Source organism: Ambystoma mexicanum, chromosome 11, assembly GCF_040938575.1.
Source record: "Ambystoma mexicanum isolate Mex_15411 chromosome 11, UKY_AmexF1_1, whole genome shotgun sequence".
In the NCBI taxonomy this organism is placed as follows: domain Eukaryota; kingdom Metazoa; phylum Chordata; class Amphibia; order Caudata; family Ambystomatidae; genus Ambystoma; species Ambystoma mexicanum.
This window is the reverse complement of record NC_090934.1, coordinates 972,077,341-972,101,770: the sequence shown is the minus strand read 5'-3', so window position 1 is coordinate 972,101,770 and position 24,430 is coordinate 972,077,341. Positions and strand designations below refer to the sequence as shown.

Sequence of the window (24,430 nt, the reverse complement as noted above, 5' to 3'; positions counted from 1 at the left end):
CCCCTTCTCAGACCCACAGCATCAAAGGCCCTTTGGTATGAAACATCCTTTTATAAGGCTAGTCCTTTTGTGTAGGGTGTGCCCTTTGATTCTTTTTGCAAGGACATCTCCTGTTAAGAGTCTATCTTGGTTGAGAGAGGTGTTACCCAACCTCACAATGGATCAAAGGTAGGCAGCCCCCATAGCTAGAAACCTGCAGCAGAGACAGCCAGTCTGGGGAGAATACACAATGTGGCTTTAATAATTATGAGAAATGCTAGCCACTGTACCCTAAACTCTGATATGGCTTCTATGTAAAGTGTCCAACTGCCAGCAGAATAATAACTCATAATTATGTGGTTTTGGGACAGCTGAGCAGATTTAAATGCAGTCTGTGCACTACAGTGACTTGGATGTCTCAGCAGCTGCCAAATAGGGCACATGTTTGCTATGCACCTTCTCTGTGCCACTAGAGAGTGGGAGCTGCTTATCAGGAGACTGATGCAGCAGGGCACCAGTGTATGTTATGCTTTTGGCATTGAGTTTATGAAAGGGGCTTCTGATTAGCAGGCCAATCTTTCTGAGATGGAATTACCCACATCATGTTATGAATTAATACAAATCAAAAAAGACCAGGGCTTTTCTACACCCTTGCCAGATAGCAATTCCTCACACTCTCCCCAGCCATAAAGTTTGAGGACCCCTGTAACGGCCACGCTCATCCGCAAGGTGAGAAAATATGTTGTTGTCATCTGCACAAGAATGTTGAGATCCAGACTCAGGCAGCATGTTCATTTTCAATCAAGGCAGAGATATGGCCCAATGCCCAAACTGAAGGCTTTTTATCTGTGACCCAGTTTTTCTCTGACCTCATCATCAACCCGTGGATGTAGTCAGTGGGCTGAACATCAACTTCTGAGCTCATCTGAGTTGAGTTCACTTCAATTTCAGTTGTACATGTGCCTTTCTTGCTTTTATTTCCCTGCCCATAGTCTGGGAATTTTAGACCTGATTCCCTGCTCAAACCAGCTTTCCAGGGCTGAGCCGCTGATTTCTGTTTGGTGTCTTCACAGCCACAGATTTGGCATGGGGTCCTCTGTCAGCTATGACATCTTATGGGGATCCCACCTGAGAGAAGTTATTTTTCCGCTCACACGACCACCCAACCACAGGTAGTGTATTTGAGGAGCTGCTCATGGGTGATTGCAATCCTCCTTATCCCATCTAAGGCTGAGGCTATCGGCTAGGCTTGGGTTTGCTACCCCACCGAAGTGACATGCCTCCCACTGTCTGAATGACTTGCCTCAATGTTATCTGGGGGCATGTGGTTGACATGACTACAGAGGTTCGGAAAGGGGAGAGTTCTGGGTATCCCCTATATACCTTCTCTAAGGTTGCCATCATGGAATAGGTGGCACTCTGATCCCCACGATCCTTATCACCCTGCTCTCTGACCTCCAGATTGGAACTTTGTCACACATGACATGACATTGTACGTCATAACAATATATGTCCAGGCATATCCTGACAGGACATTTAATTACATGACTCGACATATCATTACATCATTACAGCATATCATTTTCCAACAAATCATTAGACAGCATATTATTATATATGGAATTATATGACCTGTATTGTCATCTGCAATACAGAAGTATATCAGGACCCTGCAAACTGGCAGAAAGCTAGTGCTGTCAGAAGTGCTTGTCAGCTGGCTGGAGTGGGCTGGAACTGGCAGTTCCTTCTTGTGCTAGCCAGCTTGCAAGCCAATAGTAGGCACTAGGTAGGCGACAGAGCCTTTACTGCGGTATCCAATGCTGATTGCAGCCTTGCACCTGTCAAGGCCTGAGACAACCATGGGGAGCATTGGCTTCCCTCCTTGTTAACACTTGGGGACCTCATCTCCCAGAATGATTATTCTTTCTTACACCATCTTTACTGGACACTACATTGACTACAGTTTGCAGAATTCAGTGTCTTTGTCTTCCTTTTCTCGCTGTCATGCTTTCTTCCAGCATTCCCAGTTGTGGTGCTCATCTGTGGATCACTCCACCTAACAGTCTTGTGTCCAGAGGCAATAAAGGCATCAGAGAAACATCACCTAATTAATTTGTACCAACTCAGAAAGAGGCCCAGGTGGGCCCCACAATCCCTTCAGCTTGTTGATGAATCTTAGTGACAATTAAGCAAAGGAAAAGTAGCGCAGATTGTGTTTACTTTTGATCTTCAGTATTGATGCTGCTTACTCCATGTTGACCATACTCTGACCTTGCACTTTCCCAAAAAAGATCAAACACCATTCACTGACTTCCCAAAGGAGGGCCATACTCTGATTATGGAGAATCCCAATGAGAACCACAACCCAACCATAAACCTATCTGATGATGACCACACCATTAATGTAATCCTAGCCTTTGAACTAGATACACTGATCATGAACATACTCAAAGTAGATTGTTTCTTGGTTATAAAGTTACCCAATGAAGGCCAGCTTATGAGAATTAAATGTCCTGATGGGGACGATACCTTAAGTATAAGAGATGGAAGCCTGGAAATAATACTTTTATTACAGTCTAGTTTCCGTTATGATGTGGCAACTCCTGCTGCTTGAGGCAGCACAGAGCAGAATTCCAGCTGTCCCTGCAGCACTTAGTCACGAAAAGCTTTTAAAATTCATGGCTTGTAAAACAGTTTTCTTTACAGCCAATAATTGACACGGAACTGTTTATGGTACAACAAATTAGTATGTGCATTGCTAGAATTTAACACATGCAAGCAAGAATCTGCATGTTATTGCTTAGTTTAAAGCACAACATTAAAAGTTGTGTTTGATGCATTTTATTAAACTGCTTAAACTATTCTTCTGCAACACACTAGAAGCGGCATATTAGCTTTGTTTTAAATCCAGAAAGATTCTACATTCATTATATGAATCAGCAAATGGAAGCTATCTTACAATAGATGAGGCAAGAGGCTAGGTATTAAAGGTGATGCATTTGTGTATGGCTATGTATTATACAGAATAAAATACCCCCTACCGTCGGCCTCGTTTCTCCAGAAATCCTCATTGACTTGCAATATCCTTATAGCGTATTCCCATTCCCAATAATTATAATTCCCATGGTCCAGAACATTCCATGTTATTATCCCTCCCCACCTCATGTTATCCTCAGCCACATATACAGCACTCTGTTGCTTCTTAGCTAGGTTCACACTACATGAAACCCTAAATACTAATACGAAAAACATATTGAGCAGATTTCAAAACATATACATTCAATGAAAATGTGTGTTTTCAATTGTATAAAAGCCATGCTATTTCTGTATTATAAAACGCACACTATCAAATTAAACTCAAATACATTTTGCATTTCTTTGTAGGAGGCTCCCTGGCAAATGAGTTTCTAACTGATGAGGAACTGTTTATTCGCTGGTTGCAGATTGTCACATTTCTTCCCGTGATATCTTTCCAAACACCCCCATGGGTTTGTTGTGATGATTGGGTATGTACAGCTAGACAATTCATTTCGTGTCAATTCCGTATGTGGTTTTAGCTTTGAGTTTTTAAGTGTAGGATTTAGTAAAGAAAATAGACTTGTTTGGTGGATTTGAACATGTTTCGATTGCAGCAAAGTTAACGAACAGATAGATATTCAATTAATTGCAACACCGTCCAAGTATTAAGTGCACATTCAAAAACCTAATTGGAGAAGAAATTCAAAATATCATTGATGTTTACAAGAACATATTAAAGGAAAATGGTGGAGTAACGATAGACAATACAAAAGTCTGGGTTCACCCAGATTCCTCTCAATTTTAACCTTTTTGGTTTTTTAAATCCCTCAGTCCTTTATTTAAGATATTAACCTGCAATCCTAATGTGAGACGAGAACAGCGGGTGTTTCACTGATACATGCCTTGAACCTCCAAACACGCCGTTCAGAAAAGGTGTTGGTACATGTAAATACATTTTAATACTGTAGAAAATAACATGCATGACATTGATAAAGAATTATGTGTAAGATTACGTGTATTCAGTCATGGTGATACAAAGCATCACGCATTATAGATCCACAACTTTACTGCCATTTGTATTGATAGGAGAGAAGGGCTCTAGTGAAACATTTTACTGTTTAATGTTTATTCATATGTATTGTATAGCACCAAAGCGTTACATTTCAGCCATTTTAATCAGTTGTTTTTAAAAACAATTTGATAAGCATACAGGAATGTCTGAGAAGGCTATCCACATCAAGGCAAACGCCCAAGATAACGTTCTTTCTGTCAATTACATTTTGAAATATCAGAGATTGGTTCACCCTACAAATAAGGGAGCTACCTTCATGTTTTAAGTATGGAACTTTGATTTGCCAGTTGCTGAACAATCAGAGAAACCTGGTGTGGTGCGGCCGGGGACACTTTATGTAAAGAGCACAGCTCCTTCTTGTACTCTGTAGTATCAAGTATTTCAATAACTTGTTTCTGAGTGTTCTTCTTTGTTGATATCTGTATGCACTGTGACTGCCTGATCTGTACTCATGTAATGGGTTGCTTGGGGGCGGGGGTCTTCTATAGACTTGCTTACAGTAATACTGGCCTGCCAAGAATAGATATATGGCTAGCAGCAACCGTAGCTGGTTTTCAATAATGATAGGCTATATCAGGGCATGGACCTTTTTATTATTGAAAAAAACGTATTTCCCCAATTGCCATAAAAGTCTGGATACAATGAGTGAACATACAAGTACCAGAAACATTGATAGCTTCAATATCTACATTTTGACATTTTGTAATTAAAGAAAACTATTTATGAACACCACTTAAGCTACATAAACACTAATAGTAAACTTTCCATGGGTAAATCTATCACATTATGTGAAAAAGTCCTATATACGCAGACCAGTTCACTAGTCCAAATGCAAAGGTTAAAGTGCATGGGCTTCAGGGAAAGTGGAGGGGAAATTACAGTAGGCTTTTCGAAAAAGTGCTACATATTATATATTTACCAGTCTTTATTTAAAAAGTGAATAAGGGAAAGTCCCTCCTACTGTATATCATCGTTTTCTTTAGCATAATTATTATAGATAAGGTGCAGCTATGCTCCCTTCTTCCATCAGTGTTTTCATTCTAAGCCGCCAGGCCTTGTCCAGATAGGAAGCCACTGTGGTTATGATATTTAACCTGTCTTTTGACCTACACAATCTCTCGGCTTCACCTAAGCATCTTACTTCGGCAGCTAAAAGTACTGGCAACAACAGCACGGATATTTGGAAATTGATTCCTTTGACAAACAGGGTTATCAGTAGGGAGAAGGATAACTCTGAGTTAAATAGTAGACTATGGTCTTTATTAGTTTGTCTCTTCAAATATTTGGATCCTCTAAGAAACAAAACCTTCCCTTCATCAAAAAATGCATGTGGCCCAGGATGTGTCATACCGGAGTGGTTGTCTGTCCAATCTCTAGTTGGAAGCAAATCTGTATATCACCTGTATGCATTTTGATTTGGTGGTGGCATGGTATGATTAACTGTCCTAGGAATCACATGTGGATTTTGAGGTTGGAGAGTAAGTGTGAAATGCGGCTTAGCTTGTGTATCCCAGCATGGCACTCCTCTCAGATGTCACACAAGCAATGACTCACAGGTATTGAATTAGTTTTTGGAGGATCCATTCTAGATGATGCCTGTGATGCCCATATACTTGTGTAGTTTTTTAAGGATGATGTTGTAGTCTAGCATATCATAACATTTGGAGATGGTCAAGCGTATATTTGTATTATGTCCTGGTCTCAGTCTAGGAAGACTATATGCAAAATATTTCTGGAGTTGCAGGGATATGGTAGAGTAGTGTCTTGTTCCCCAGCCCTCTTTCCACGTTGGTTGCCGCACAATCTACCACAATAGCCTCTCCTGATTCATCAAATCAGTTAGACCCTTTTGATTCCCCTGACCTTCTGTCCCTGTATAACCACCAGTAAGCTATAGGTAGTCATGTGTGGGAGCAGTCATGCACATCTGGGCAAGTGGTGGTGAAGTTGTAGGATTTATGAAATTGCAAATCCAAAAATAATGAATTTCAAAATCGCACCAGGCAGTTATCACATAGATCATTTTCCCTGGCGCCCTGCATCCGCCTTTCCATTCCCCCCTACTTACCTTTTAGGCAGCACACTTCAGTGTGTGCCGCCGACTCCCCTCTTTCCCTGCAGCATCAGTTCCCTCCCACTAATGTGGGTCAGAGCTGGCACCGCAGGGGCCGTTCTTTTTTATTTGTATTTTCCCCCGCTTCCAATGTCATGGAAGCGGGGGAAACCCCTGCAACCCTGAAGCCCATAATGCCAAACAATGGGAGCAGGGAATCCCCCCCCCACCCGAGCCCTGCTCCCCATGTTTGGTATTATGGGATTTGATTATTTTTTTTTGTCCCTGCCGAATGCGCAGTAAACGCGCATTCAGCATTTTTCCCCATCATTTTGGGGCAATACCGGGGTTGTACATGTGTGCACTGGATTGGGTGGTTGTGCTATGGTTAAGACTAGTTATGGACAATTGGAGAGAAATTACTGATTGAACTACAAATATAGAACAGAAAAAAACTAAAAGTCCTAGGAAATCTCTCCTTACATACCTTTATCTCAAAACTACAGACATTTGTGATTGAAATGCATAGGAATGGCCCATCCATTGGCCATGATTCTGAGAAGCTGGCCATTGTGTAGGCCGTGTGGGAGTAGACTCGGTGGCTTTGAAGGCCAATTGAAGACTACCCCATGTAGAGTCCACAGTGCACAACAGTATTTGACAAACATTGTTGATATGGCTCAGCACTGAAGTGCACACTGTGTAGGCCTCAGGGAAGTTTTAGGGGTGGTGGGACACCAGCATAGAGGGTGTGTTGATTATAGAGAAAGAAAGCAGGCAATTTACATTTTAGATGCAATAACCATGTAAGCAGAACATAACAGGTTTGTAGAACAAGCAACCATATGCCCAGTATGTCTGACAATGTGATTACTGTGAATTTCCACTGAGTAACAGTGGACCGAGTGGAGATTAAGGCATCTGCATACTTGAAAGCAAGATTAATGAAAGCGGAGCAGTAGGTATCAGTGGCTAAACTTCAAAAATCCATAGAGAGCATGGCACAGGATGTTACATTTCTTAGCAGAAATTAACAGACCCTACAGGAAATGTGTGGTGAGGTGGTGTCAGACTACCCTTGAATCAGAAACCACGAATAAAGGCAAGGGTAAGAAACAGATCCAGGGTGCATTGTAAATTATCCAAAGGAATGTTGTACATGCACAGGTTCTCTTGCTGTACCATTCAAACATTACACCATGTAAACATGTAAATGATGCCAAGGTAACATCTAGATGTATGAAATATAAAAATGTAACACAATAACTTGCATGGTATTCACACGGTACTGCAACCTGGGTTCATTCACCTCAGTTCACCCATACCCAACACTGACCACCTTGTTTTCATTGTATAACCATTGTTTTGCCAACAAATTGATACACATGCACAATATTGTCAATTGCGGTATGGCTCATAAATATCACAGCCTTCATAAAGACCCTTGTGGGGTCGAAACATGTGTCTGCACCTTGTTTTCATTTTATGACCATTATTTTGCACACACATTGATACATAATCACAATATTTGTAAATTGCGGTATGGCTCATAAATGCCACAACCTTGATAAAGATCCTTGGGGGGTCGAAACATGTGTCGGCACCTTGGACATTAATAAAATCGGCTATGGAAATTAACTGAAAACACAAGTAATCCTTCCTCTTAAAATCAGACAAAGAACAAGAGGTTTACTTAGAATTTCAATATGAAGAGCCGGTTTCCTCTGATTCCCACCCCAACCCTACATTTTCAAAACTTGGGACAACTGAGCACTGTCCCATGGGAAACTACAAACTGGCAGCATAGCGTATACTATTAAAAACTCTGATCAGTGCGCTAACACAATGTTCCTAGTGCTCTAAACTCTGACAGCATGCACAGGATTAGACTGTGAGATTCCGGACACAGAATCAAGGCTGGGTAGTGTTGTGTGCAGCTGGTAAATCTACTCTAAGATGCAGGAGTAATGGTAATAAAATTAGGCGGAGTCGGCGCAGAGTCTTGTTGTGTCTCTGTTGAAGTGGAGTGTGTGGCACTTTCTCTGTTATTTGCATACCTGGCTGAAATTGGCTGTAAAAGTCTCCCTACTGGCTCTAATGGTGGAGGAACAGCTTACCCATTGAAGACCTCGCCATGATGCGGAGCGGTGCAGTGTCGGCGCAGAGTCTTGTTGAGTCTCTGTTGAAGTGAAGTGCATGGCGCTTTCTCTGTTATTTACCTACCTGGCTGAAATTTGCTGCAGGAGTCTCTCTACTGGTTCTACTGGTGGAGGAGGAGCTTACCCATTGAAGACCTCGCCATGAGGCGGAACGGCACGGAGTCGGCGCAGAGTCTTGTTGAGTCTTTGTGAGGATTTGCAAGGCTCAGAGGAGAATCTGCATTGAAATTTGAGTTCCATTGTTTGCTCCAGCTGAGGCCACGGTCCTTTGACTTCAAGTAAGGATTGTAGTGCATTGTGTGCTGAACTTTTATTTTCATTATTTTTCCTCCTTTTGGTTGATACTCGTGTGGCTCTGATATTTTCAGCCATCTGGAGATACACCCCATGCAGGTACATTTGTTTATTGCCAAGTATCCCCTCCCAAAAGCTAAGTGTGCGGTGGGTGATATCTGGTAGGGGGAGAAGAAAGGACAAGCCGAGCTTTCCATCTAATTCCGGCAATGACCACTAGATATAATTTAAGGAGTGGTATACTTACAGACGATCTCAGGGCCCCAGAATGGGAGGGCTCTTTTGTATCCAAATCCCACTCCTCTGAGGACAAGTGGAGTCCACAATTAAATCCAAACGTTCTGGCTGGTTATGAAGTAATTGCATGTGCTCAGGTACACAACCCGGCCATTACTCAAAGGCCAAGGCGGGGTGATGGAATCGAAACTTTAACTTTGCATTCTACATTAAAGGCTGGGAAGGAATTCACCCTTTCAGCTACGAAAATCAAAGGGACAATTAATCAGTACTTTTGTAGGCAGAGACACAGGAGTACGGGAGACCTACATGTGGGCCCACCGGAGCCTTCACACAAACTTATAAAAAACATGGCTGGCACCAGACCTATAGGTCATACAATCCCCAACCTTGACTTCATACAGGGTCTTAACCTCTCACCTATTCCACAGAACAGTGTAGTAAACCCCTTGGCCATGTTTAATTTGACAGAAGACACCATGTGGGAGTCGATTGTACTAAACCATAGGGTACATGATGGTACATTTCACACTACGCCCCACAGTTCTAACCAAGAGGCGGTTACAAATGACAATACTCTTTCAGCCATGAATTTCGCCCATAACTCACTGGTCAGGGTCTTCGAAATAATGAAAGGTGAAGTACAAACCCACTCAGGAATCTTGCTGGAAATGTCAAAAGATATGAGCAAAGTGATTTCGCAATGGTGGGTCTAAGAAATGCTATTAATACACTGGTTGTACCACCTTTAACAATGTTGTCAGAAGCAATGGATAAACAAAACATGGAAATATTTGAAATTAAAGTTACTCGTAAAGCTTGTATGTGAATGGAAAGGTGTCCAGTTAAAGTACCTAAATCAAAAGGATCGAATGCCAAAGGTGAGAGTGCATTCGACCGAAAACAAAAGGAGCAAATTTTTTTTTTAATGAATTTTTTTTTTGTTGCTATAATTTAGCTAAAAAAAATAATTCAATCCTTTTTTTCGGTCAAATTGACTCAACCCTTTTGCCATTCGACCCTTTTGAGTCGATACTTTGACCTATAACCGAATGGAAAAGAAACTCAAGCCCTGTTAATTGATCATATACGATCAAAAGAGACGGAAAGACTCAGGAGCCAGAGGTACCGGTTGAAGAAGTAGAAGATATCCCCATCTTTGATGACACCCCCCATGTCAGAGGCAGTGCTGGAGGAATTTTGCCATTTGGCTTATATGGTGGATGCAGATCCTGGCGATAAAATAGGCTCTGTAGAGGACAAAATCCCTCCCGAAGAACAGGAAGCACTGGAAAGGGATGGGTCTTGGAAAGAAAGCTTTCAGCAACATTTTCGGAGTAGAAGAAGGGCCAAGAGAAAGAAGCAGAAAAAGATCGCCTCAGCAGCCTTGTTACCTGCCCAGTGAGAGAAGAAAACTAAAAATATGAAGGCGAAAAAGCCTAAAAATTCAGGTGCAAATAGTCTTATTAAAGGACTCGGTGACCTACTAAAAAATCCTCGCGCAAAAGTTGGGGCAGAACAGACCGAAATACTTCACAGAGATCATAAGGAGGGCTCCAATGCCTGAGGAGATAAATGAGATAAAAGCCACAATAGGTATCCAAACGGATGAAATCCAAGGGCCTAAACAGGGAGTTCCTGCTTTAGGTATTTCAAATATCTCTGGGAAAACAGTAAAATGGGCCCTGATGTTTTGCCAAGTTCAAAACCAGCTAAAAAAAACAAGCCTGCCCTTGATGAGAATTTGAAACTGGTCCCTATTTTCTTAATGGGGAAGAAGAAAGAAAAGTCTACAATTGTTGTGGTCTTGAACACTGTAGATCCTTCCATCAGGCCCCAGGTATCCCAGTTGGATTCAAATATAGGGGGTAAAGTGTCCTCTGCATTAAAGGACCAAGAACAACAGAGGACGGAGAACACAAGAACGGAAGAAACAAAAGGCCAACGAGTAAACAATTCTGGCCCCAGCAGCATTGTCTTTGGTGACAGCCAAAAAGACCTGGCTTCTTTTGCAGTCCCAAGACTTTGGCTTTCTTGTTTAAAACACAATCTCAATGCCAAATATTTGAATAGAGGTGCCATATTATCATTTTTTTAAAAGGGTTCCAGATCTGTACCATTTTTCAACTAAAGATATTGAATATGTTCAGTTCCCTGACCATAAAGCTGTGCATACGGTAGAGGTTGGGTTTACCTCCAAAGGGGGGTAAATGCGGTTCTCGCAGCAGATGGATCCCTACAGCAACAAGGCCTATTTGTTCATGAAACCCTGCCCATTTTAGAGGAGCGGGATGTAAGGAAGGCTGTGTTGAGGATGGTGACCGAAAGGGGAACTCAGCAAGGAGATGGCAAATACCGTTCAGGGGTCATAGAGTGGTGCACAGACAGAGATATGGTCAATGATACCTGAGATTATAACGCAGGTCTGCCAGAAACTAGAGGTTGACCAAGCTTCTCTTTAGTTGGGAGGAAATTAGGCTTGTGAGTTAGAACACGCGGGGCTCCAGTTCGTTTAAAAATCTAACAATGAGAAGGAGGTTTTTGGAAATAATTATCTGATCCTCCTCCTGGAGACATGGCTAATGAATTCCCACCAATTGGAGGGATTTACAATTTTAACACAGCCAGCTACCACTAAGGGGATGGGAAGGCCAAAAGGTGGCTTGGTGATAGCATGTAAGACCATGCTCTTTAACGAGACGGTACTCATCCCTTGTAAGCAAGAGGGGATCCTAGTAGTTAGGATGTCCGTTCCATCAGAGGAGGGTAAGAAGAATGTAATAGCCATTAATCTATACTAGAACCTCGCGAGCGCCAAACTCACTGATTTCCTGGAATCTCTGGCTGGTATTCTGACACAGATAAAACTGACTCATCCAGACGCCCTTATCTTAATTGCAGGAGATCTAAATTCACAATGTGTTTTGAGTAGTGCAGGGGTTCTAACATCCAAAACCAAATCTGTGTCTGCTAATGGAAGAAGGTGGTTGTCCCTTTTTACGGATTGGGACATGAGGATTGCAAACGGCTCTATTGAGGGGGATGTTCCCCCGGCAGTAACATGGAGCCGTGGGCAATCATCATCCACGTTAGACTACATCTTCCTTTCGTCCTGATTATTCAGGAACTGTATGCAATTTTCTGTAAGGGAAGGCGGTACGAGCGACCACAAGCATTTGGTAGCCATCATTTCCTGGAATTTTAAGGAGAAAATGGATATATGGTCAGAAAGATAGTGACCAATAACCAAAAAAATGGATTAGTTAAGTATAGGAGAGATGGCGCTTATTTACATAAAGCTCTTCATTTGGCCTGCAGTGATATGCAGGCCAATAATCTCAAATATAAATGTAGTCCATATGGATTCCATGATTTTCAGTGGGCAGTTGAACATCCTCAGACCATGTCATCAGGCAGACCTCAGTCTCATACACACACCTTTGATGAGACAACATGGATCAAAAAGTGCGAAATTCTCAGTGCCATAAAAGCAATAATGAGGGAAACGTTGGATAAGATCCAACTGTCCGAAAGGTTAAAGATCATTAAAAATTATTATAAAAATGTATCTAAACAGCGCCAAATGATTCGGCTACAGAATGATGGAGAGAGGTTGCTCAGAGCTTTAGGCGATAATACATCTCCCAGCTTCTGGGCAATAATCAATACAGCTGAAAACGATCAAAAATATTATCAGTCTAATAATGTTTCTGAATTGGATTGGGTGAAACATTTCACCATGCAATACCATAAACCGAAGGCGGCTCCCACATATGAGATCTTGGATGTTCCTTGGGACCTGGAATTCACTGAGGAAGATTCTCTCGAGTTGATAAATAAGTCCTCATCCTCGAGAGCATCCGGTCCCAGTGGTTTAACTTACCAGGTTCTGAAGGATAATGGAAAATTGTGGGCTCGAATTCTGACTGCACTCTTCTGAAAAATAGTAGAAAAGAGAGCGATTCCCCCTTCTTGGAAGTCTGCTATCATCATTCCTATTTTCAAGAAGGGGGATTGCAAGAATCAAGCAAATTATAGACCTATTACGTTGCTGTAAGTGTAGAGCAAGCTATTTGCCAGCCTCTTGCTTGGTGGACTAGAAAGATGGGCTAAATATAACAAGGTTCTCTCCAAGCAACAGACAGGATTTCGTAAGGGGCAGTCGACATCCCTCAATGGTATAATTTTGGCCTTGCTTTATGCAAGACCGCTTATGGTTGAAGTTAGACAGTTGGGGAGCGCCGGAGTCACTCACTAACATGCTAGCGTCTCTCCACAAGGTAAATACGGTCAGAATGAGATTGAATATCGAAGGTCAACTTTCCCAACATGTCAAAGTAGAAAGAGGAGTCCGACAAAGTTGTATGGTAGCTCCCTTCTTATTTATCTCCTACTTGGCTGATTTTGGACGGGAAACAGATCCTGTGGCATTGACAAGTCCCAAAATTGGACTTAATTACATCAAATGGCAAATGTATGCTGATGACATCATTCTCTTAGACAAAACAGCAGTGGGTCTTCAAAGGCTTTTGAACTCTCTGGATATATATATATGAAGGCGAACGATCTAATCCTGAGAAGTCAAACATAATAATCTTTGGTGATAAGAGGACTCAGGGTCACATGTTTTCATGGTCATCGGGAGGCCAAGTGATTCCAGTCGTAGAGGAGATTGTGTACCTGGGATACACTTTGTATACTTCTCCAAGAAAGTGCCAAACTCTATCTGATCTCCTGTCCAAAGGATCTCAGTTGACATCTCAGATGCAGAAGATATTTGGTTAGTACTGCAAATTCTCCCTACTGCCAGTGGTCAGGTTTCATAAGTCTAAAATTGTCCCGGTACTCCTGTAAGGGCTAGAGGTGAAACCTTTGGCTTGGTCAATGAACTGGGAGAAACTTGAGGGCAAGATCTGGAAGAAAGTCTTGGGCTTGCCCAATAGTTTACCAGTCGCAAGTCTGAGTATGAGTTAGGCCTTAGATCTCTTAAGTCACAGATGGATTGGAGGATCCTTTCTCTTTATAGATCAAAAATAGAGCCTCAGGGTAATAACTGTATGAGGATCTCGTAGTACATCTTAATCTCAACCAGTCCAATGTTCTGCGAGATTTAAAAATGATGACACTGGATATCCTCATTGACTGTGACAGCGACGTGGAAACATTAATTTCCAACCCCATGAAGACTAAGAAGGCTGTGTCAACCTCAGACTGGATCAAGACTATAGATCAAGTGCGGGGATATTCTGTAGCAGACTCCATGTCCATGTGTGATAACAAGCTTGGCCTTCTCCCAAAATATCTGTTAAAGTTCCCAGATGCTAAGAAGATGCAGAATTTTAGAGTTTGACTCAATTTGGCCCACACGGGATAGGTCCTTGATCGTTGGGGGCAGGGGGATAAAGCAAAAACACTCTGCCCAGTATGCATAGACTCTAAACAACAGACCATTGAGCATCTGTTAAGAGATTGTCTGGGGACTTGGGAGGCTAGAAAGAAATATTTTGGCTGTTTTACTGACTCACTTGACCGCCTAACCTCAAAAATGTTCTGGGAGAGGATGATAAGCGGTCATGAAACATCATTGATGATAAATGTCCTCCAAGTTTTGCAGCAGACATGGTTCCTTTCCCCTGATTTCTGTTGACAACTTAGTAATTGGGGGTTTGGGTTGGGGAGATTGTGTATTGATTTGATTTGTCTCATTTTATACGTTCTTTTTTCTGTTTAGATAGTATAAGAATGCAAATATGTTTTATTGTTTTGCAATAATGATGCTATTTTCTTACTTGTGAAAAAACAAATTTGGTTGGACCACAAATAAAAAATAAAAAAATTAGGGCTAGGCTAAATGCTTTTTAATCCAGGAAATGCACTCTGTGTCTGTTTCTTCCGGTTGATTTTATTTTTGGTTTCTAAGTCCAGCAGAGCCTGACAGCTGGGCAATCGAAATCCAAAAGGTGCTTATTGAGGCAATTGATGGTCTTGACCACCTTGTCTTGGATTCAGTACATGTTCCTGAAGGTATTCCCTAAAATACATTCCAATAGTATCATGATAGATGGAATTTATCGAGTGTGCCCTGTCACAAATTCACATCTATAAACTCTAGGGTCTAAGGAATGCCACCACTTCATAAAGTGACCTCTCAAGGGGCTATACAGTTTAACCCCCACAACCTCTCTCCCCTCTTCTTCACAATGTGCAAAGGGACTCTAGTGTGGAGGACAGCCCATAGGTGAGGTTGTCCTGGAAGACAGCTGGGAGTTTGGGGAGTATGGCATCCAGAGTACACTTGTTCATGGCTGTATCTAAGGAAGTGAGCGGCAGCTCACAAGCATGCCTGCAAGATGGCTCCTACTGGGATCAGACCACATAGAGGTTCTGGCCTGGTGGCATAGAGAATCTACATCCCAAGAGTGTCAGAGGCAACCGTGAAGTTAAGGCATAAGTGTGATGGGTCTCTAAAAATACCAGTGACAATAAGTGACCTTATACTAGAGAGGAGGGGGTTATATCTCTGGAACTGCTTTTTGTGTAAAGGAGAATTTGATTTGGACTGGGATACTAGATCTTCCTAGATGTCTCCTTTGCTTAGCTATTCTTGTTTAGTTATGTCTCCATCCTGGACCTGTTAAAGCCGTTATTCCTTTCATGTTACAAGGGAGGACATGTTAACACCATGTAGGAGTCATCCACATCGTAAACCTGAAGCTCACAGGTTGAGATTAACCCCATGGATGAGCATTCAAATCCTAGATAGAGTGGACCAGGTTCAGTCCAGAGGAAATCTCAGTAAAATGCTGTATTTAAACTATCCTACAGAAATACTGTGTAGTCATAATGGCATAATACCAAAGGAAAAAGGGGAGCCTGCAACACTACTTGGACTGCAACACTGTTGGCTAGAAAGCTGAGCGATGGGTAAGACTCTCATATAGCTATGGGTAAGACTCTCATATAGCTGTATGAAATCTAACTCCAGTGCAGTGCACGAACCACCGGAGACTAAGGCCTGAAATATACCAATTTTCAAGATCAGGATAATTGGTAAAGCAGACTGCCCAGCAGTACAGGCTCATGGATCCTGAGTGCTGTTTGCTCCTGTGAAACAGGAGCACAGGCAAGCAAATGGAGCTTTGTATCATGACATAGGCTTGTGCAGGCCCAGTGACATGAAGCGCTGTGGGAACTTCAAATTAGGCATACCTGCACTAGATAGGAGATAGATTGAAGCTATATTAGGCTTGATATGGACAACGTCTGAGAAGGTGTGTGGCCGGCATTGACAGCAAGGTGACTGATGACCAGAAGAGGTTGAGGAAGAGAAGCTTCTCCAGAGGTGCAGAGTAAGATGAGGCTTGATGACCAAAAGAAGAATGGTAAGAGGCTAAACAATGAATATCAGATATGGATGACACTGATAATGGCTCTGCTAGTATGTTGTAGTTAAAGGTGACCATTACACTGGTACAGGCAAAGACATGACACAAGATCTCACACATGAAAGAATCTCCCCTTCTCGATGAACCCCAGTTGAATGAGTGGACATCATCAACTTCTTTTCAAATGTATTTATTTATTTGTATTTGGCACAAAGCACCTTTACAAATATTAAAACACAAACATAAAATAAGTACAGGAAAAGAAAACTTATTTACATCAACCTCTTTAAAATCACTGCTCACTTAAAGCTTCCCTCCGCTCCCCCTGTACGTTCACAACATATTCACTGCTGAGAGTTAGGTTTTCAGGTGATAATTTGTGTTCCACTGCATCCCAAATACACTAAAATGTTTTCTCATGGGAGTGGGAATCGAACTCCTCCAGATGAACCCCTCTGATAGCAAGGGAGAGTTTCAAACAGGAAGAAGGTTAGGAATGTGCACGATTTAGCTTCTGCTGATGGGACAATGAACCACACAGCTCTTGTAATAGAGGAAGAGATTGTCAAATGAAACATTAATACCAGTTCAAGTGTGAATACAGTATTTGTCAAGCCCGGACCAAATCAGTCAGCACTGATCTCTAAAAGGTGACCAGCAGACTATGACACTCAAAAAGTTCTCCTTTGCCGAGTGATCAACGTAGGTACATGAGGTGCTTCCCATGAAAAGGAAGAGACCTCAAAGGCAAAGTAGAATATGTCCCCAAAGGCCAAGAAAATCTGAGCGCCTTCAAAGAAGAACAAAGTGCTCTTCAATGCCTAGGGTGATTCACTGCACTTCACTGTACTGCACAGTGTGTGTATCTATATCCTGTTCAAGAAATACCATTTTCCTTGTATATATTGACAGGAGAAGGGTTTAATAATTCATCAGGGTACATCTTTGTCTATTGTGTCTTTACAATAAAGCCCATTATAGCCCTTCCCATTATGAATGTATCATTCATATTATATTGTCATTGGTGGACTTGTTACTGTATGGGGGCATATTACTCTCTGTTGTATTCTTCCTATTTGCATGCTGTTTCATTTCTTTAGTGTCAACACCTCTGTTGACCCTTTCAGTGCTGAAGATCATCTTGGGGAGGCATTGCCACTGGACAACACCCTGGAGCATGAGAACGGTCAGGGGCCAGACCAGCATCCCTACCATATCTGGGAAGGAGTGGAGGTGCAAGGAATGCACAGCAAATCAGCGAGCAGCATGTTGGAGTTAGTAAAGGGGCAGAGATCAGAATGTGCCTGCAAATGGGTTGATGGGGCTGATATTCAGGAAGTGCAGGATATACTTCATATGAAGAAGGGCTTTGACGTACCCACAAAACGTCTCACCACTGCAGACTGCTCCACCACCCTGCACTCCTAGATGATGATGAATTTCACTTAACTGTGCAGCCAAACATGGCATTTGCACCACTTAAGGGACTGTAGCCACTGTTTCCCGCCCTGATTCAAGCAAGGGTGCGCACCTCTCACCACGAACCATGGACAGTCGTCATAGAAACCACTACCCACACCCCCCAGGGCCGCTGGATAGGGAGGGGCGCTACACCTCAAAATAAAATTGCTGATAACAGGAGATAGGCTACACAGAGTTCTTGGACCACTAAGGGGCACAGTCACCAGAGTGAATTTTATAGAGATCCCAATGTGGACCCCTCGTTATTTAATGTAACCACCTATACCTTTAATACCTTTTCCCAAGTATTCCCCTGGTATGAGTTCCAACTGAATGGGCACCTGTTATCTCAGCTCATCCTTCCTTGGAGGGGTCTCAGAGGCCGTTAGGGTGAGTCTGGTGCAACAGACCCTCTACCTAACCTCAGGTACCACCCACACGGATTGTGAGGCCAGAGGATGTCCTCTGTGCATGATCCAATCTCGCAAGGTGGCCTAAGGTAGGCCGCCATACTCTTCAGATACCTCGCGCCAGGGTACCTCCCTTCAACCCCCTTTATATACTTAGTATTCTTATAATTAATATCCTACTCCTACTTGTTGCTTAATCCTACTCAGCATTCCCCCAACATTTTCCCCATATCCAATGTTTCTGCTTACTTTACTTAACATGTAATAAATATATAAATATAACTACACATACATATATACATCAACTTACAACATATATACTACATAAAACACTGTCACAGTGGGGTGACTGCTGCAGCCAGTCACCCCTTTCACAGTACCTTCCTGGGTCTGTCCTTGGTACCGCTGGCTCTGTGGTGGGTGGTACAGGGCTGAAGGCAAGGCTGAATAGTGGGCTGGCTAGAGGCAATGCTGGATGGTGGGCAGCAAAAGCTGGCTGGTCCTGGTGGCAGAATGGGTGGGGTCTGGTGGCTAAATGGATGCGGCCTGGCCCCACTTCACTGACCATTCTTCTGGGTGGCCCGTCCACTGCATGTGGCCAACCATGATCACTGCACTCCCCGCGATATGCGCCAAGTCCTGGGCATCCCCCTGTATGATTTGGGGACCGCCTGTGCTCACCGCCATGCCCCACATCCCTTTTTTTATCTTCAGGGTGGGCCACCCACATCACTTTGTAAATCTTTATGCAAGCCCTGTTAGCCTGGGGGCCACCCTGTCACTGCACGGCCCGCGCTGCCATGTTGACGTCAGGCGGTATTCCCATTGTCACAGGGATGCCGCCACATTCACATCTGCACTCCCTCTAACCATCTTGGGTTGGGCGTTGTCCCCATGACAATGGGGATACCACTGATCTCACTGCCATGCTTGCTTTGCGGCCTCATTTGGGTTTCTGTCCCGCCCCTTCTGCACTGCATCGTGAGAGGCAGGGGGCAGGCCGCTGCCTTCACCCAGAGCTTTCCTTCATCTGGACTGCCCAACGGAGCAGTCTGGGACTTCCTCATCCTCCTCATCTTCCCCCATGTTGGCCGGCAAGGCCAACCCGGGGCTTGTTCTTCACCGCTCCACCTTCATGGCTGGAACGGGCTTCTCCTCTGCTCTTCAACTCCTGGGCTGCGCCTGGCATATGCAGCTCAGGAGGACTTTTTTTAAGGGCCCACCTCGCTGGCCACGAGGTTTTCCATCAAGGGGTGTAGCAGTGTAGCCTGGCGTGGGTCCACCCCACACATGGCCCAGCTTGGCTGTTTGTTAGTTGGCCCAGGCAGCATCTGGCACGCTGCCTGGGCCCTGTAATCTGTTTGGGTGGCCGAACTGCCCCTGACATCAGCAGCTTGGCCCTTTGGATCACCCTCTCGGAGGGCTCCCCATGCACCACCTGGTGCAATTTCAGGAATCAGGCCCTGGAGGGGGTCATCAAGGAAGTGATCCCCTCAAGGTAAGTATTTTCCTTCCTGTCTTTCTGCCTCTCTCCAATGTCGTTTACTCAAAGGTCTATATTTTAAATCCTCGTTGGATTATTTTCTCTCCCTTGTTCAGCCCATTCCTTTCTCTTTCTTTTAACATTCCGTCAACCCCATGGAGAGCTGGATGGTTATTCCAAGACCAACACAGAGAACACTCACACACATGAATGAATAATACACACACTACACATTCAATAAAAACCTTTATTACCCTGGTGTCTGTGTCTTTATTTCTAGGTGTTTCCTCAGGGGACAAGCATGTAGACACACTAGCCGAGCCCCGTGGAGCCAGACTACAGGACGGGAGGAGCTGTATAAAAAAGATGGTGCAAAAGGAGCATTGGCATCTGGCTACACAAGTACAGATGCAACAGGGACACTGCCTACGATTGATTTAGAGCAGTTCATTGAGGAACAATCAAAGCATGAAAAGTCCATGATCATGACTTGCACCAAAGCAACCTTAGATGTCACTGACTAACGCATCCTCCACACCTTTACCAAACCCAGTTCCCCCACCTATCCCCTTCACAGCTTAACCCTGACATATCCCCCCACACACTCCCAGCTACAAAACTGTGAACTGGACCTCAGCAACACAGTAATCCTGCTCCTCATTGCACCGTTTGCCCTGGTTGTTACCCATGGTCGTATGGATTCCTGGCTCCCACTCCATGGTTCCAAAGAAGAGGAGCACAGTTTCTGTATTCCTGGACTACCCATTGCAAGCCATTTCCCCAGAGGATGAGCAGGTTATTGTCTGGTTGAGATGATCTTCATTTTGGCAAAAATTCACCACTTTTAAATGTATCAAGAATGCTAAAAACAAAGTCAATTTCGATGGGTTGAACAACAAGGCATCCCAGCCTTATGTCCTTTACTCAAACAACATTCACAAGCTACCACACCCAGAACACTGGGCATTGGCATGCATGATTACCTTTGGATCCCCCAATTCCCCCCCCCTTGGTCATGCAAGTGTCTCTATCATCTAGCTCGAGCCAGCACATAACTTTCCTTGAGCCTACAAAAACTCTTTCTGACAAACCACAAAACTCCCCCCAACTGAACATACAACTGAATGTGATTGTTTAATTGATTTGATGTTTGACTGATCACTTGTTTGCCTTGCTTTTGGCAGGGCACTTATTGGCACTGGATGGAAGATGTGCAATATGATACAAATCAGAAACAGAAGAACAGAAAGAAGCAAGATTGATCATTTAGAAGTATACAGCAGCAGTTGGAAATAAAAGTAGTGGGCGACTCGGCATTGGATAGTCCAGCAGAGGAGGTACCCCTCAAGAGTCCGGAATCCAGAATGACAGTTTTCAGAAACACATAGGACCTCCTTCCAAAGAAAAACCCAGGTGGGAGGGGAGAGGCGAAAAACCCTTTTCAAAGAGGAAGAGGCCCCCCCTACCCAGATGTGAACCAGTCACTTCACCCCACCAATCAGCTTTCCCATAATCAAAGTAGGTAGGCTTACTGGTGTCAAGATACATTAATAGGCAGCTGTTCCATATCCTGTCTCTGCCTCCTATGATATCGGCATCTGTGGGTGAACACAGAGGAACAGGCAATGAAGCGCTATGAGGGGGCAGAGGAATCATTCCAAACTCTTATATCAAAGGAGATCCGACCCCTCATCTAATAACACCTCACTCCATAGTCCATTAAGCATCATTCACTGTTTCACTGCTCTAGCTGCTGCTTCACACTTACCTACTCCACACTTAGCTACCTCTTTAGATGAGAGCAGCTTGATCTCTTCAGGTGTCTCCACGGAGCGGCCCCTTGCAACCCACTCCAGACACAAACACCATGCCGGCGTCAACGCCACCAAGCAATTTCTTATCCACCCAGGGTGTGTCTTTTGCCTCCCTCTCCATTTCTTCTGTTCCTGCTAGCTGATCCTCACTCTCTGTGCCATGCTAGGAGCAGCCGCCTGTCAAATGTATCCCTCTACTTGATGTGAAATGACAAGTAGAAGGATCAATTAGTGGAAAGATGGAACACAGGTACCCTCGACACAGTGACTGTAGAAGGAGAGAAAGACAATCCTTAGAACCAGTTATACACCAATCATATACCAACAATAGGTAAAGCAGACTAAACCAACCTTGAGTTGTTGGAAGAGAAATTCCACAAGACAAGGTGCAGGGTGTTGGCAATAGGTGTTCCTGAATCTCTCCTGACGTAATGGTCTGCAATATGAGGGTAGGGCGTAATGAATACAAGGGAACCAATGATAGAAATAGAACACAGAAAAGAATACCTAATGATTGACTGTTCTTACCAGCAGATTCAAAGTCGGTAGTGAAGGGTGTGCTTGTGTTGATCTGTAGTTGGAGAACCAGTCCCGACGGCACGAGGATGCCTGTCCAGATCTTCAAATGTTTCACAGTTCAGCAATCCTATCCCGACGGCACGAGGACGCCAGTCCAGGTCTTCAAAGGTTCCAGAGTTCAACAATCCTACCCCGACAGAACGAGGATGCCTATTCCAGGTGGTGTACCAACGTCTCATGTCCCGGTCACTGATTCTAGTGGTTGGTGGTAGTAGGCAGAGAACTTGGTTGTAGCACAGATTGCGGAACAAGGAGGATGGAAAGGTAGGGGGTGATTGCAATCAGGCCAGCTGCAGAGTACACCAATGCAATTCTTAGGAGAATCCAGGTCTGGAAGGGTGCGGGCATAAACCAAGGACAGGAAAGTGACAGAATCAGAGCACGGGTGCAGTCCGTAATAGCAGGCCGGGTCAAAGGATAGAGCGGGATCCCCAGGGACAGAATCAGATGGCAAAAACAGTCCTTTGAGCAATCTGGGTCAATAGAAGGGTGCGGGTGGCTACCTGGAGCAAAATCGTGCGGCGGAGAAGGTCCTTAAGGCAAGCCGAGTCTGATCAGTATCAGGTAGCAATTCGGATTATGGTCTCAATACCGGAGCTAGAGAGTTTGGCGGACTGGATCCCAAGGACAAAAGGCACAGAGACAAGTAAGCAGGATACGCTAACATGAAACGTGTAACCAAACAATGAAACAGGAAACGTCAGCGTAGCAACTTCATTCAGAAGCACTGTGGCTTGAATGAGTCATATTTGTATGCATGCCACGTCTCGGGAAATGCGTCACGAGACTTGGAGTCAGACGCCTCCTCGTTATGCTGTGATGTACGAGGCAGGGCTTCCATCGTTTCCATGGTGGCTGACAACGCGACAGAAACAATGTCCTCTGCCTTTGCCAGAAAGGCAGCTGTTTCCGTCTCATGTTTTGGGGGCAGACAGCTCGAGGTGAACCTAGTGTCTGCTCTTGTGCCCTCTGGGATATGCTGCCATGCGGATTCCTAATGGCATCCTCCCCTAAAGGCACAGCCTCCCCCCGAGCCGAGTGAAAAAGGGTCAGTAGGCGGTGGGCGTGTAGATTCGCCGCAGGTTGCAGGTCCTATCGTTGGGCCCTTAACCTTTCCAGTCAATCAGATACAGCCTGACCCCTTTCCTGATCTTGGTGTCAAGTATGGCATTAACCTCGTATTCCTCCGAACCCAAGATGGTAACAGGCGATGGACGAGCCGCTAAGCGAGTGCCTGGAGGATATGGTTTCATTAAGGAAACGTGAAAGACAGGATGAATGCGCCAGGTAGGGGGCAACTCCAACTTCACTGCTAGCGGGCCAATGAGCTCGATAATGACATAGGGTCCCACAAAATGAGGTAGCAGAGGACGACGACCAGATAAACGTAGATTACGAGAAGACATCCACACTTTCATGCCGATTTGATAATCGGGAGCTGGAGAACGACAGGCGTCTGCAAAGCTTTTTGGCACTGGCTTGTGCTTCTCTTAAATGCCGCTCTACGTCCTGGTGCACAGCAGTAAGGTCTCTAATGCAATCAAGGGCAGCAGGGTTTTCTTGGGGCAATGATGGATGCAAGGGCAAGGCTCGCGGGTGTTGACCGTAAAGTGCAAAAAACGTAGACGAGCCAGTGGAAGTATAAACTGAATTATAATAAGCAAATTCTGCTGCCAATAATACCGATAGCCACGTCTCCTGGTGTTGAAGGAGAAGGCAACGGAGATACTGCTCAAGGGTGGCATTGAACCTTTCTGTTTGGCCATCCGTTTGCGGGTGGTATGCGCTAGAATATCTGTCATCAATGCCGAACAACGCTGTGAGGGCATTCCAAAAGTGTGATGTAAATTGCGTTCCTCTATCAGTTATGATGATAGACAGGAGCCCAAAGAAGTGGAATACCTTTTTCATGAACACCTCAGCGAGCCGAGGTGTCGAGGGAAGACCCCAACATGGAACGAAGAGTGCCATTTTGGTGTAATAGCCCACCACAACCCATATGGTGTTATACTCTTGTACTGTGGGTAGTTCAACGATGAAGTCAATGGACAGCATCGTCCGAGGATGAGCAGGAATCGGTAGAGGTTGCAGTAAGCCCATGGATTTGGCAGGGGTGTTCTTACACTAGGCACAGATGGCACACGAAACAATGCTTCCGGCAACGTCCTTCTGCATGGACGGCCACCAACACCATATCTGTAAGAGGTCCACAGTCTTCCTCCTACCAGGATGTGCTGAAAACATGGAATCATGGCACCATGACATAGCAGTTTGACGGGTTCTACCATCTGGCATGTAGATCCGCCCTTGGAAATATGGCAAAGAATCTATAATCTCTAATTCGAGGTCCTTAACCTCGTCATTATGCTTTAAGACCCATTCCTGAAGGGAATGACAAAGTGGTAACTGTGGCATACAACCACAAACCACCTGGTAGAAGAAGCGTATTTATTGGTTTGGTGTCAGTGGTAGAGCCGTGCATGCGA

General features: G+C 44.2%; 1 protein-coding gene across 1 annotated transcript in view; it reads left to right on the top strand.

Annotated features, from left to right (window-relative positions):
* The window catches only part of LOC138503979 (SITS-binding protein-like), a 945,315-nt gene that overhangs the window by 840,649 nt on the left and 80,236 nt on the right, over positions 1-24,430 (top strand). Inside the window, exon 8 of the mRNA XM_069624126.1 lies at positions 3,364-3,485. Within this exon, the coding sequence (XP_069480227.1) occupies positions 3,364-3,485 (122 nt within the window). The remainder of the gene's footprint in view (positions 1-3,363; positions 3,486-24,430) is intronic.